Source organism: Anser anser, assembly GCF_964211835.1.
Source record: "Anser anser genome assembly, chromosome: 10".
NCBI lineage: Eukaryota > Metazoa > Chordata > Aves > Anseriformes > Anatidae > Anser > Anser anser.
In genome coordinates, this window is record NC_139730.1 from 12,420,257 (window position 1) to 12,432,778 (window position 12,522).

At 39.3% G+C, this 12,522-nt stretch overlaps 1 protein-coding gene across 12 annotated transcripts in view; it reads left to right on the forward strand.

Annotated features, from left to right (window-relative positions):
- The window catches only part of NEO1 (neogenin 1), a 192,716-nt gene that overhangs the window by 83,415 nt on the left and 96,779 nt on the right, over positions 1 to 12,522 (forward strand). For all 12 annotated transcript variants that reach the window (XM_083850528.1, XM_083850533.1, XM_083850526.1 and 9 more), the window contains exon 5: positions 2,480 to 2,616. In XM_083850528.1, the coding sequence (XP_083706654.1) occupies positions 2,480 to 2,616 (137 nt within the window). The remainder of the gene's footprint in view (positions 1 to 2,479; positions 2,617 to 12,522) is intronic.

Sequence of the window (12,522 nt, forward strand, 5' to 3'; positions counted from 1 at the left end):
CGCGAATCACCATTCTACTAGTCTGTGTTCAGGCAGCATGTATTATGCCACTCAATTTATATTTGTACATTATATATATATGGAAGGAAATACAAATGCAAGCATCACAAGAAATTCTTATTCTAAAAAAAAACCACAGTAGCTGAGATGGCTAATCTGAAAATAAACAGTTGAAAGGACCTGGAGCAATAACATTGTATTTTATAAAGGCTGTTGAATTACAGCTAACTCTTCAGTGTTATTGGGCTGTTCAGTTTAGCCAAATTTTATATGATTAAGAAGTGCCCACAGAAAACTGTAACCTAGTTGTATGGTTAATTATTTTCTAAAGCGAGGAAATTGCAAAGCTAAGGTTGCATGTAAGCGTTAATTTTGTGCTGTTGTTGTATGTGTTAAAATAAAGTCTTTAGTTGTGTGAATACATTCTTAATGCAGGGTTTTTTCCTTAATACCTCACATGAATATGTGATCTTTTAATTATTATATATTATTGTTAGCCAGGCACTCTGAGTGATTTGTGTTAAGTGAATTATATTTGCCCAACTCAGTGAAGGTTAAACATAGCAGAGTAATTATGGAGATTTTTCTGGTAGTAGATTCACAAAATAATCTAATTTACTGTCTGATTTTATCTGCTGTGCTTCAGCAAGACTGCAAAGAGATTAGAAGATGTTTTGGGAATGGTATTTTAAAAGGGGAAAAAAAAGCCAAAACCTCAGGCTAGAACTGACTGCAGCATTTTAATAAAGGTTCACTACATATTATGTGATAATGAAATCCAGGAGAAAAAAAGATGTGAGTTAGGTATCCAAAGTAGCTCAAGCAATTGTGTATTAGGAGAGTGTAACATGTTAACTGAAGACTGTACAGAATACATACAAAAGGCTTGAATTTGATTTTGCTGTTCCCTGACATTTGAATGATCAATCTCTGTTGTTTTTAATGACACTTTAAATTATGTTATCACTTCTATATTAAGCTGATTCTTCGTCTCCAGTGTCTGAAATCTGATTGCTTCACTCTTTTGTGGAAATGCTTTACTATTCTTGCGAAATTAAGATTTTATTTTTTACTTTATTACAAAAGCAGTTTTGCTGTAAGCCCAGAAGTATTCCACAGTGAAGGCATGTGAATGGAATCACCAAGTAGTCTGACGTGATTTTTTTTTTCTTCCATGTATTTAACAGTAGTGAACTTGGATCCCATTTTGGTAGACTGGCCTGTCTTTTAAATTTTCTTGAGGGAAATAATCAACTGGAATATTTATTTTTCTTTTAAAAGCATTGATTTAGATGGCTGAGAACTATATACACTCATTTCTACACAAAGGAGAAACACTGAAGTTTGACAAATAACTTCAATACTGACAATAACCTCAGAAGTTAGTATAGGAGGTGTGTAAGGACACTAAATAGAGCATTTTGCCTGCTCACTTTTCTTACAGCTCAGAATCTTGGAAAACTTTTTTTCTGGAGTAGAAAGCTGGTCAAATTCAGAATCGATAAATTCATGTAAACAGTACTGCGTGCTTCAAGTAGGTAGATCTTAGAGAATTTTCTGTTAGCTGATGTGACAATGTCTAGTAACTTTGGATTGTTTTAGCCTGCCTCCACACCATGTGTGTGACTTCACTTTTCTGGAGGCTGGCTATGGGGAAAATCAGCAGTGCAAGGCACTTGCCTAATTCACTTGCTTTTCTTTAGGCACGCTTTTAGTGCAGTGTTAATGTGTCTAACCTACTGTTTGCAGAATGAGCTTTATTGGTATTTTCTGTTCCCCTCAGCAGTGTTTGGGAAGCCCTTACATGTTCCTGGACTGTCAATGTCCATATGCAGACCAGGAACTTCAAGGACTGGACAGAGCATCGTTTTCTTGAAAATTTATCTGGGCAGATGAAATTAAAAATACAAGGAAGGGAAGGGAGGTGGTGCCAGCTTGACAGCTCCTGTTTGACGCTCTTTTGTACAGCTCTTCCTTGTTCGAGATAGGAAAAGGATTGTCCTTGACTGTTTTTGATTACCACTAAAGTGCCTGTTTTTCCTATGTAATAATTTTTATCTTGCTCAATGATAGAAGGCTTCTGCTTCTTTCTGGCTATAATGATAATACAATAAGTATGCATCTCTTTAATTTCAGTCCTTGAACTGCTGTCAAGCGGTTCCCAAAATAGTTTCATGACAAACTTCTGTTTTCCTCTTTGTTAGGACCTGTTGGCAGGTAATCCTGGAATTGAGGTAGTTATCTTAGTGTAAAATCTGGTGCCAAGGCATGGAACGTGACCATCTAGTTAAAAATTCCTCTCTGAGAACGCTCCTTGTAACGGCACTCAGAAATATTGTGTGAACGCTTAAGTTTATTTAGCCATTTCATGCAACGGACTTGTATGTGCTTCTCTGTGAATTTAAATCAATTTTAAAATGATTTTGACCATTTAAATCCATTTGTCCATCAATTTACCCTGCTGTCCTGTTTTGCACAGCTCTGAAAGGTTTCTGTTTCTTGCGGGAGGCAGTCTGGTGATCAGTGAAGTTACGGAAGAGGATGTGGGGATGTATACCTGCATAGCAGATAATGGGAACGAGACGATTGAAGCTCAAGCAGAACTTGCAGTGCAAGGTAGGAGGAATATTTAATTTTCAGAGAGAACACATCTCTGAATTATTGTTCATAAGTTTTATTTGTGTGCAACCATTTAAAGACCTTGCTGCAAAAGCTCTTGGAGTTTGTCAGCTGTTTTTCTTCATGCCCCAGTTTAAAAAAAAAAAAAAAAACACCAATATGAATGTGCTGTGAATATTGCAAGTTATATGTTACTTTGATTTATTATTTGAACTGCATATGATTTCATAAATATTCAAATGAGGAATTTGTTTATATAATACACTTGAGTGTGGTTAAAAGCTGCTGTATAAGCTCACGTAATGTGAAATACTTCTTAGGTTTCTTCTTGAAAAGGACATCATATAAAGTATTTTTCATAGTCTTGAATATACTGCTGTTTTCAAGGAACTTGCCAGAAGATATGAGCTGAGATAGTTATTTTGTAAGACCAGGTTTTATTTTGTGTGTGCAATTGTTTTGTTTAGTCAGGAAAGCTATTTTAAACAGAAGCAGCACTGAAATGTTGATAATGTTGATTTAAAAGCCTTTTATATAACCTGTGCGAATAAGATTTTTTTAATTGGAGCTTTACATTGGTTTAAGATATTTCAGGTGGAATTTAATTGTATGTCACATTGGTGACAGTATGCATTGGCCTTGTAAGACAATTGAGTTGTTTTACAAGGGATTGTGGTACTGGAAGGTTTGTCTTCACAATAAGTCTTGAAGAGACTAAGAATAAATAATCATGGAGGAACTGCTAAGGAAGGCTCGTCTATAGTCAAAACCTTTATGGCAAAAATACTGTGTATTTTAGATTCTAATACCATGCAATGTAATGCAAAGGCATGTTATTAGCAGAGTTCTTACTCTGTATACACTTTCAACAGTGTATAAAGGTTTGCCATATTTTAGTAATTGAGGTGTATTTACTTATGTTTTACATGCCTTACCTGGCACTTGGGAAAAGGGCTGTGTTTCTGGTATAGAAGAACTAGAAAAGATTAGCTTGGGAGGAAAAAATAAGGGGGGGGGGGCGATGCAAGCTTTCAAGGGGAGTTGACCAATGAGCTGTTCAGAATTGAACAGTTGGAGCCTACCTTGTTAGGAAAGTAGAGTACAAAGTAAGGCTTTTATTGGTGTCTGCAGCATTTTTACATCATGTCACAGCTATATAGCCATGTCCAGTTCTGTGTAAAACTGACAACTGAACACTGACAAGGTGCAACATTTGTTGGTGAGCATAGCAGAGGGAGTACTGTCCTGAGAGCACATGGTCGGTGCTCACTTTTGCACTCTTCCCTACTAGTTACCTCTAATTTAGGCTTCACCTTGTGTTTTACTGCCACCTGCTCTGGGGACTGGTGTTACTATAGCTCTGCTTTGACTTGAAGTATTTTGAAAGTAAATTCTGGTCATGCAGCAAAAGCCATTTCTCTTATCTTGGTTCTTGGACTGAGGAATGAAGATAGGTGCTGTGTCTTTTTCAGTACTTACAGGCTTCATGATTCATTGCACTTTATGATGGCTTAATGTATCTCGCTGTGTGCTGTGTTTAATTCAGTTCCAAATTATCAATTTTACAGAATTGGCATGATGTTTTCAGTTTTATGGGCAGTGGCAGAAATTAATATTATTAATGGTATCATACAATTAAGCAAAGAAAATCAAAGATAGGACCAAGATTATAGCCTTAATGTAGGATATACAGCCAGGTCACTTGGGGATAAAAGTGGTCTTGAGATCACTCTTTGCTACTTATCTGAACTAATGCAAGTAATTTCTTTTTTCCATTGTAATAATTTAGAATACATTCTGCCAATTCTTTTATGCTGAATTTCTTTTGTACACCCGACACAAAAAAAATTGATTTCTTTTAATGCCTCAGTATTAAAATATATTGAAGATTATACAGATTGCATTTTGGAAGTTGCGTTTCTGGTTTTACTACTTAGTTCTAATCTTACTTAATTCTACTTTACTTTGAGAGGTCACTGTTAGAGAGTAATTGTATCTCTCCATTACTATAATTTGCTGAAGGGTTGAATAGTTTGAGTAACTGTTACCTGATGATTGTATCATTTTCTTCTAGAACAGAAAAATTGTCATCTCCTACCACCTACTAACTACATGATTTTGCTTAATATAGGCTTCTTCTGTCATTCTTAGGAATTAGTCTGGCAGAAGTTCATACAAGAAATCCAGGACTTTGGTATTTAATTCCCATGTCTCATCTATTTTTCTGCATCTCTTGAAGCACCTGGGTGTTTTTTTTTGTTTGGAGATGTCAAAAGCATAGTAGAAGTAGTACTACTGCAGTCAATCTCTTTTTCTTTCCGATTAATATTTCATGATGGCAATTCAGTGAGTCATTTGTAAATCTCTACTTAGGCGTGGGTAAGATGGCATTATTTGACAGTGTTAGGACAGCTAAAGTGAAATGGTGTTCCTTTTGATGACTCTTAACTGAGATTTCCCTGCAGTGCAAGATGCCAGCTGATATTTGCAGGTAGTTAGGAACAACCATTTTATGCAGTTGTAAGCTTAAATTGTGCATGGAATGAAAAGAGTGTTCACTAATGGTTGGTCTTGGAACAAAGCAACTTTTCTATAACTTTTCATACGGATATGAACGCCCAGAAGCTCACATGCGTTCTCCTTGATGCGATACCAGTGGCAGCAAGCTGCTGTGCATCCTCTGCTGTGGGATGAGATGCAAACATGGCCCTCCCTGGCTGCAGGGATGGAGTCGCTGCCTTTCGTCCCCCAGGGGTGGCATACCTTCCCCTGCCTCACATCTAAATGTGTGCTGTGCTCCTCTGGTGAGGACCTGGTAAATTCTGCTGTGCTGCTTGTGCTTTTGCACAAGGGAAGTGGGAGATAGCTTATTTCTAACTGCACAGAAGTACATGAACTGAACAGCCCTGTAATTTCATGCCTTTCTGTTAAATTTGGCATCATCTGAATTCAGATAAATGTTACCTTCAAGTAATGCAGTTTACTCAGTTTTGATGATACTTAAAGATGCCATCTGTTTCCACATGCTAGGAAGTAGTCCTTTGGACAGGCTAACCTTTGTAATTAAAAAAGTGTTAGCGGAGCCTTACATTGTCCTAATATTTATTTTTAAAAGTACTTGATTTAGTTTCTTTACCTATATTGCAGAAGGACTGAACCTGGAAAAATGGCTTTAACTGGAAATGGTTATACAACTTAGTTATGAAGGTATTTAGGGGTTGGGAAGTATATTCTAAAAAAAAAAAATCCTCTATCCCTTTATCTATCGGAGTTAGAGTTGGGAAAACTTTTTTTTTTTAATTCAAAGGATGATGGAAAATGAATGGAATATTTTGAAGACTGTTTTAAGAATATCCATAAGCCATGCAATACAGGTCCTAAGAATACAGGAAGAAATGGTATTTCGCTACTGCTAGAACTAATGGTGGCACTGAAAGTGTGTTCAGTTGAGAAATCATGTACATTTTAGGAGGGGTTGGATAGAAGAAAAAAGTATGTTTTCTATATAGCCTACACTTTTGAGGAAGCCAAAAGAAAGAATTGCAAAGTAAGACCTGTTTTTCTCATTAGTAATGTTCTTTGTACCTTTACCTGTGGAACATCTTTGAATTTCAGCCCTCTGTTACGTCTGGATAGTCTATGCTAGGGTACAAAGATTTGTTTTGAGAAATGCGCAGGAGTTTCAGAATGGTGAAAATCTCAAGTTCATCTTGGAAGATGATGGTATTTAGCACAGCTTCTGTCAGCTGCAAAGAATTAATTCTATATCTCCTGCTGAGTGATCCAAACTGTTCCACGGGAACAGTGGGCACTGCCTCTCCATTTCTTTCCTCCCGAGGCCTTTCTGTCATCTGCTGGTTCAGCTGCTTTTTGTGAGATAACTTTATTTAACCTCAACAGATGCTTTTAGGCTGGTTTGATTATTTTAGATCTGGAATGGGTTAGGTAGCCATTGCCTGAACAGCTCAAGGATGGCTCTGCAGGAAGCGCGGTTTTCTGACATTTTATTTGAAAAGAGAGAGGTGCACACTGCCCTGAAGCACGGAGGCACCATGCAGCAAGCTCACCAGACTGCTCTGCACCAAATAGTTACAGAAAATACAGGTTTCTGGTTACATCTGTGCAGTTTGAGATTTCACGTGCCCATGATTCCTGCATCATGTTCTTGACTTGCACATTCAAGAAGTGGTTTGAACCTGGAAGAAAACATGATATGTCCTGGGGGAAGATCCATGGCTGGGATGATCCTAACCCCTAAAGCTTAATGCTTCTGAATCCCATCCACATCTGAGATGGTCTTCAGGGACAGATATGAAACAGATAAAAGGCACGTGCTGCTGCGTGCTTTTCTTCAAGTACTCTTTGGTACAAAACACAATGTGTGGGCATGGTCTCGGACCAAGTACCTTGTGGGTACCATTGCCAGGGTAGGGTATTTCCTGTTAGGGTAGGCAACAACTTGATGTCCGAAAACCTTTGGTATGATGTCAGATTTCTGCTAGCTGTGTTGACAGCGTTCTTGCCCTTCCTGTCAGCAGGAGGAACAGTGCTGGGTCCTGGCTTTATTTACAACACGTGTAATGGGTTGAGAGTGCTGGAAAAATCTGTTGTGCTCTCACCAGCAATGAAAGAATCTGTAGTATTTCCGTGAGATAAGAGTTGGAAAGTGGTGAAAGAAAAGTTGGGGAAACAGTAGTAAGAGTATTGAAAATGCTGTCGGCTGGCTTCTGTTCAGTCTGAATCCTGTGGCCTGGAAGAGCCATAGTGGCAGTGAAATACCGGGAAGGTTATAAGTTCATTCTTCATCTGGGAAATATTTCAAATTTATTACCGTGCCCAGAGCCCCTGGGAGTTCTGTAAATACTGTGACGCGAGTTGGATCGCTGTGTGAGCTTCCTGCCGCCTGTCTTGGTACTTATATTGTAGATAATGAGTTTAGGGGGAGTTTTCTCTTTGTGTTGAAATATTTACTGCAATTAATTCTGAACTGCAAAATAATAAAACAACAAAACACAATTCCATTTTCATTTTTCCTTAAAACATTGATATGGCAGGTCAGCAGTCTTTAAAATGAATCACTGGGTACTTCCCGATTGTGTGAGAAGACTTAGAGTTGGTTTTTTTGTTGTCTATATTATTAACTTTCATTGGTCTTCAGTTGTAGAAAGCTGGCTCTTCAGTCATCTAGGGCAGCAATCAGTGTCTGAATGCATCTTAAATACCGTGCTTTAAATGCCTTACTGTGTTGATGTACCAAAATTAAAAGGAAAGTGTTATTTTAGGTATCTTTAGGGATAAATTTCAGGTTGCTCATGGCAGTAGTCTGATCACTGTCTCATCTGTGCTGCCGGAGCAAATTGTATGGAGGGGGAAAAAAATAGTATGTAGAAGTGCTTTGATAAAATTATCAATTTTGTGCTTTGAAAAGAAATGCCTTAAATATTTTCAGTGTAGTTTAAAAGCTTTATGCTAATGAAGAATCCTTATTCTAGCAAAAAATAAATAAGTTAGGGTGTTTTTTCTGCCATGTGAGAACACCTTTCTTTGTGCTTTCTGTGCACGTGCTGGGTAGTAATTTAGATAATAAAAGAAATCCAGATAGTCTGTATTTTGTCTAGCCAGTAGGTTTTGAATTGATAGTCAGTGACACAAATCAGATTTGAAAAGATTGTTGTTAGAGCACAGCACAAACTGCAGCTGGTTGGTGGTCGAGGTGATACCGACAGGAACGTTACGCCGTTGGTGCAGCACACCTAATTGCCTTGTCAGGGGCAGAAACATCTGAGATGGTGACATTCAGTTTCTACACTTAGGGCAAGGCTTGGTGCACCCAAAAGAAGACACGCATTTAGTTTTAAGAATGACTGCTTCTTAAGATGAATGAAATTGGAGGTCTTGTATCTTCAGGTAATCTCTGCTTTTCTTTGCATTCTGTAGAGAGCCTGTCCAATGTTTTAGTAGGGTATGGGTATCCTGCAGTACTAATCGCATCCGGAACCAAGTAATCGCAGCTGAGGTTTGCAGATGATTGTGCTTCAGTACTTCTCTGAAGACCAAAATACCTTCTGTTGTTACTGTTCAACTCCACTTACAACAAATAGGGTTGCGATTTAAGTCTAGACTATCTGGTGTGATTGCTTTCCCTTGAACAGCCCGCCATACCCTTTTTAACATCCCACAAAATGTTGAAAAAATATGCACAACAATTGTGGAGGGAAGAGCCTTAACATCTTAGACAGTGTTAGATTTGTCTTCTTAAAGTACATCTGATGAGATCTCATCTGCAGCAGATACTTCGATAAGAGATGATGCCGTCCTCCTCAGGAAACCGTAGATGTTGGGAAAGTGCATTAAATCGTGTAACAGCAGAATAATACATTGGGGTGACTCTTACTTTTACATTAAGCTTCCATTATTATTGGAAACAAATCTCGGGAAGAAATCCGAACCTACAGTGAAAATTGCTAAAAACCTTTCTCATACCTTCTAGATTATCATTATTGATTTCTGTTTCTAATTAAGCTCTGTGCTGTATCTTGATAATAGGCAGCACTTCAATTACAGGTTCAGAAGATGCTGCATTAAACCTGCTGCTGTCAAAGGCTCATATTTGGGACAGAGTATTCTGTCCTGGTTATCTCAAAACTCTGGCTGGGGAAGCTATTAACACTAAAAAGAATACTTACGCTTTGTAGACATTCTTTCCTTCTGCTGAAACTGTAATGTGACTTCCATTAATGATCTTTGCTCAAGTGATACAAAAGAAATACAGTCAGATGAGTCTGATGCCGGGAAGGTGTTGGAGCTAACTCAGTGTAATACTGGTCGGTATTTCTGCACTTCACTGCAGTAGCTGAAAAGACTATCTAGTAGTCCTTGCTGCTCTTCTGAAGTATGGCTTCATGTTTATGGAGTTGTATAATTGTGGATTCAAGGAGATAATGCGAATATAGATGTAGTTTTCAGTCATTTCTGCCTATGTGACTGAAATTCTTGTTCAACTGTCATATTACTAATGAAAAAGTTCTCAGGAAATACTGAGAAACATGCATGGATTTGGAGGGACAAGATTGTACCATTGTTTTAAGACTACATCACTAGCTCAGGCTTGACCTGGAGACCAAGCGTGCCCATCTAGATGTAAGAAATCATTTTTAATACTACGTGTAAACTTTCACAAGACTAACGTGTTCCTTACATCCTGCAAAACATCACACTTCTGTGATACTTTAAGGTACCGTGGTCTAACTTCTGCTGCCCACCAGTATTTCGCAGGCTGAGCAGAACCCCTGTCCCAGCTCGCAGCTGCTCCTCTGCAAAATCTTACTCTGTAGTTGGTGAACTGTTGTAATTTTTTGTATGATCTCTAAGACCAGGAGGGCTGTTTGCCATGTTCTCATACGATGGGGGAGGTGGCCGCCCTCGGTGCTGGTGGTGTGCATTCGAGCAGAGCCTGACTCCTGGGGTGGGGGTGAGAGCTGGAGCCCACAGGGCAGTCTCTGAGACAGGGCACGAAGATGAGGGCTGTGTCGGTGTCCTGCAGGGAGCTGCAGCCTTCTGGCACCAGCCACCTGCAGGCCCATCAGCTGGCCTGGAGGCTTTGCAGACCAGGTGCTCGTTTCAGTAGCAGCTTGGGTTTAGTTTAAGCTGTTGTGCAGCAGAGGTGTGAGTGTGGCATGTTCAGCTGTCAGAGCATGATATCCCCCTGCTGACAGACTGGGGAGAGGAACTGGAAATTGGTGTAGTGTCTCTGCAAAGCTGCCGGCACCAGGCAACGTGTGTAAACCCAAAATGGATCCTGCTTGTTGATTGTCTGGCAATGCCATGCTCCCATCACATCCAGAAGCATCAGGGCCCAGCACGTGCTCCTCCCGGCAGTGGTGACATGCCACCAACAGGCGGGAAGGACCATGCATGTGGCAGCACTGTGCTGGGGACGAACTCTCGGGAGCAACACAGACCATCAATTAGAGGTTCTTCTGCATGGAACCTCAGTAACTTGCTAAACAACAGGATTACATGCGGAGAAATTTTCTTTGTTATGTAGGTGCAGTATAGTTTACAAACAGATTTTTGTGGCACCAAAAGAAGCAATTGCTAAGCAGCCCTGATTGGTGAGGTGTTAGGGGGACAAAGATGAGATCCATCTGGCAAAGTGTCCGTAACTGAATTACAGTTGGGAGGTTATGCCTCAGAAGTGCACGTGCAATGAAGATGAGGTTCACCGTGAACTTAAATAATAAAAAAGCTTTGTGATTAATTTTTATATATATCAAATATATGTAGAAAGAGAATACCATTAAGAAAGCCCAAACCAAATTATCAGTAAGCCATACAATTCACACAAATGGTTTTCCTTGTAAATGTTCTTGAGTAATCCTTGGGGATAATGAAAATGTTACTAAATTAAGCAGCAGTGGCTTAAATATCTACAGTGTAGAAACTGATATTGAACTAAGGGAATTGTAAAAGCTGGTTTCTCTTTCAGCTAGAATTTCTAATAAATTAAGATCATATTAATGGGGGGTTTGAACCAGCTGCTGCCTTACAGAAAGAAAGACATTCTACCACAGAATGGCTTTTAAAAAACTATAAGCTAAGGTTACTATCAATAACTTTGTTGGCCTGGATCACCAGTTAGAAAGATGCACAATTTTGCTTGAATTTCATATTTAGATTTATTTCCTAGTTCAAAATGTATTTCAGTAAAAGATTGCTAAATCAGGTATCTGTTTTCTGAACACCATTTTTCATGGGAGCTTTGAGACCAGGCTGCAGGACAGAGGGTGGAACAACAACAAACCACCAAATCTGACAGATGCTCATTGCATCCAAATTTAGGCCTGTGTGAGATCAGAGGCTTTCAACACAGTCCTCGATACTTTCAGCCCTTTTTGGGGCAATGAGGCACTATTTAGCTAACACACACACAGGACAGATGGCTAAAGCTAGAGCAGTATGAACATACCGTCCTATTTGTCATTTCTCCCCGTTATCTCCATCAAACGCACCCCAACTTACCGTTAACTTGTCTGTGGGTTGAGTAGATGTCCTTGTTGCTTATCTGTTGCAGAAAAGGATGTTTGCTAGGTCAGGTGCTATGCTTGCAAAATGTAAAATTCTTAAGATGTGGACTAGTTGCAGGTCTCCAATATTCTGAATGTGTGCTGTAACCAGCGTTCTCATGAGGTGCTGACATACTGCAAACTCTGAAAAGTGTGCTGCTCTGGGTAGAAAACTCTGCTCTGTATCCATGCCGATCGAGTTTTTAGGGAAAAGAATTGGATAGGACCAGATTAAGAATGCTTGTAATTGTGAGTGCAGACATATTTCACAAATACAGATGTAATTTTGAAATCATGTTTGTTTTGAGTGTGTCGGGAAGCAGAAGTTGGATTAGGTGAAGATGTAAGCATGCACGAGATTGGCAGGGGTTCCAGAATCGTGCTGTTGGATTTAAATCTGAAGACTCTGATTCTTTCTGTCTGTAGGTCTGGCTGCCTGCAGTGCCAAAAGGAATCTGGGCAGAGGCACAGTGACCTACAGCTTAGAAATTCTAGGTATGAAGCTGAGGAAGCATGGAACCCTGCCTCCTTTCCAACTAGTCCTGAATGGGGATGGTGTTATGATCAACTCAGAGACACATTCAGTTGTTACTCTATCCACTCTATCCATCCTTTTCTCAGCTTTGCTTTAACCTAAGTGTTTTTTCAAGCTGTTGGTAATAACTCACGGCAGTTATTTTGGAACTGACTTACTCCTTCCCTCTTGTTCTTGAATCAGCCATGGCTGGTTGAGTAAACTCAACAAAATACCGTTACATTTAGTTCTTGTTACAAAAGGCTGTCTGCATGAGTAGTGATTTACTACTGGAGGAGTACTGCTTACACTAAGCAAGCCAGA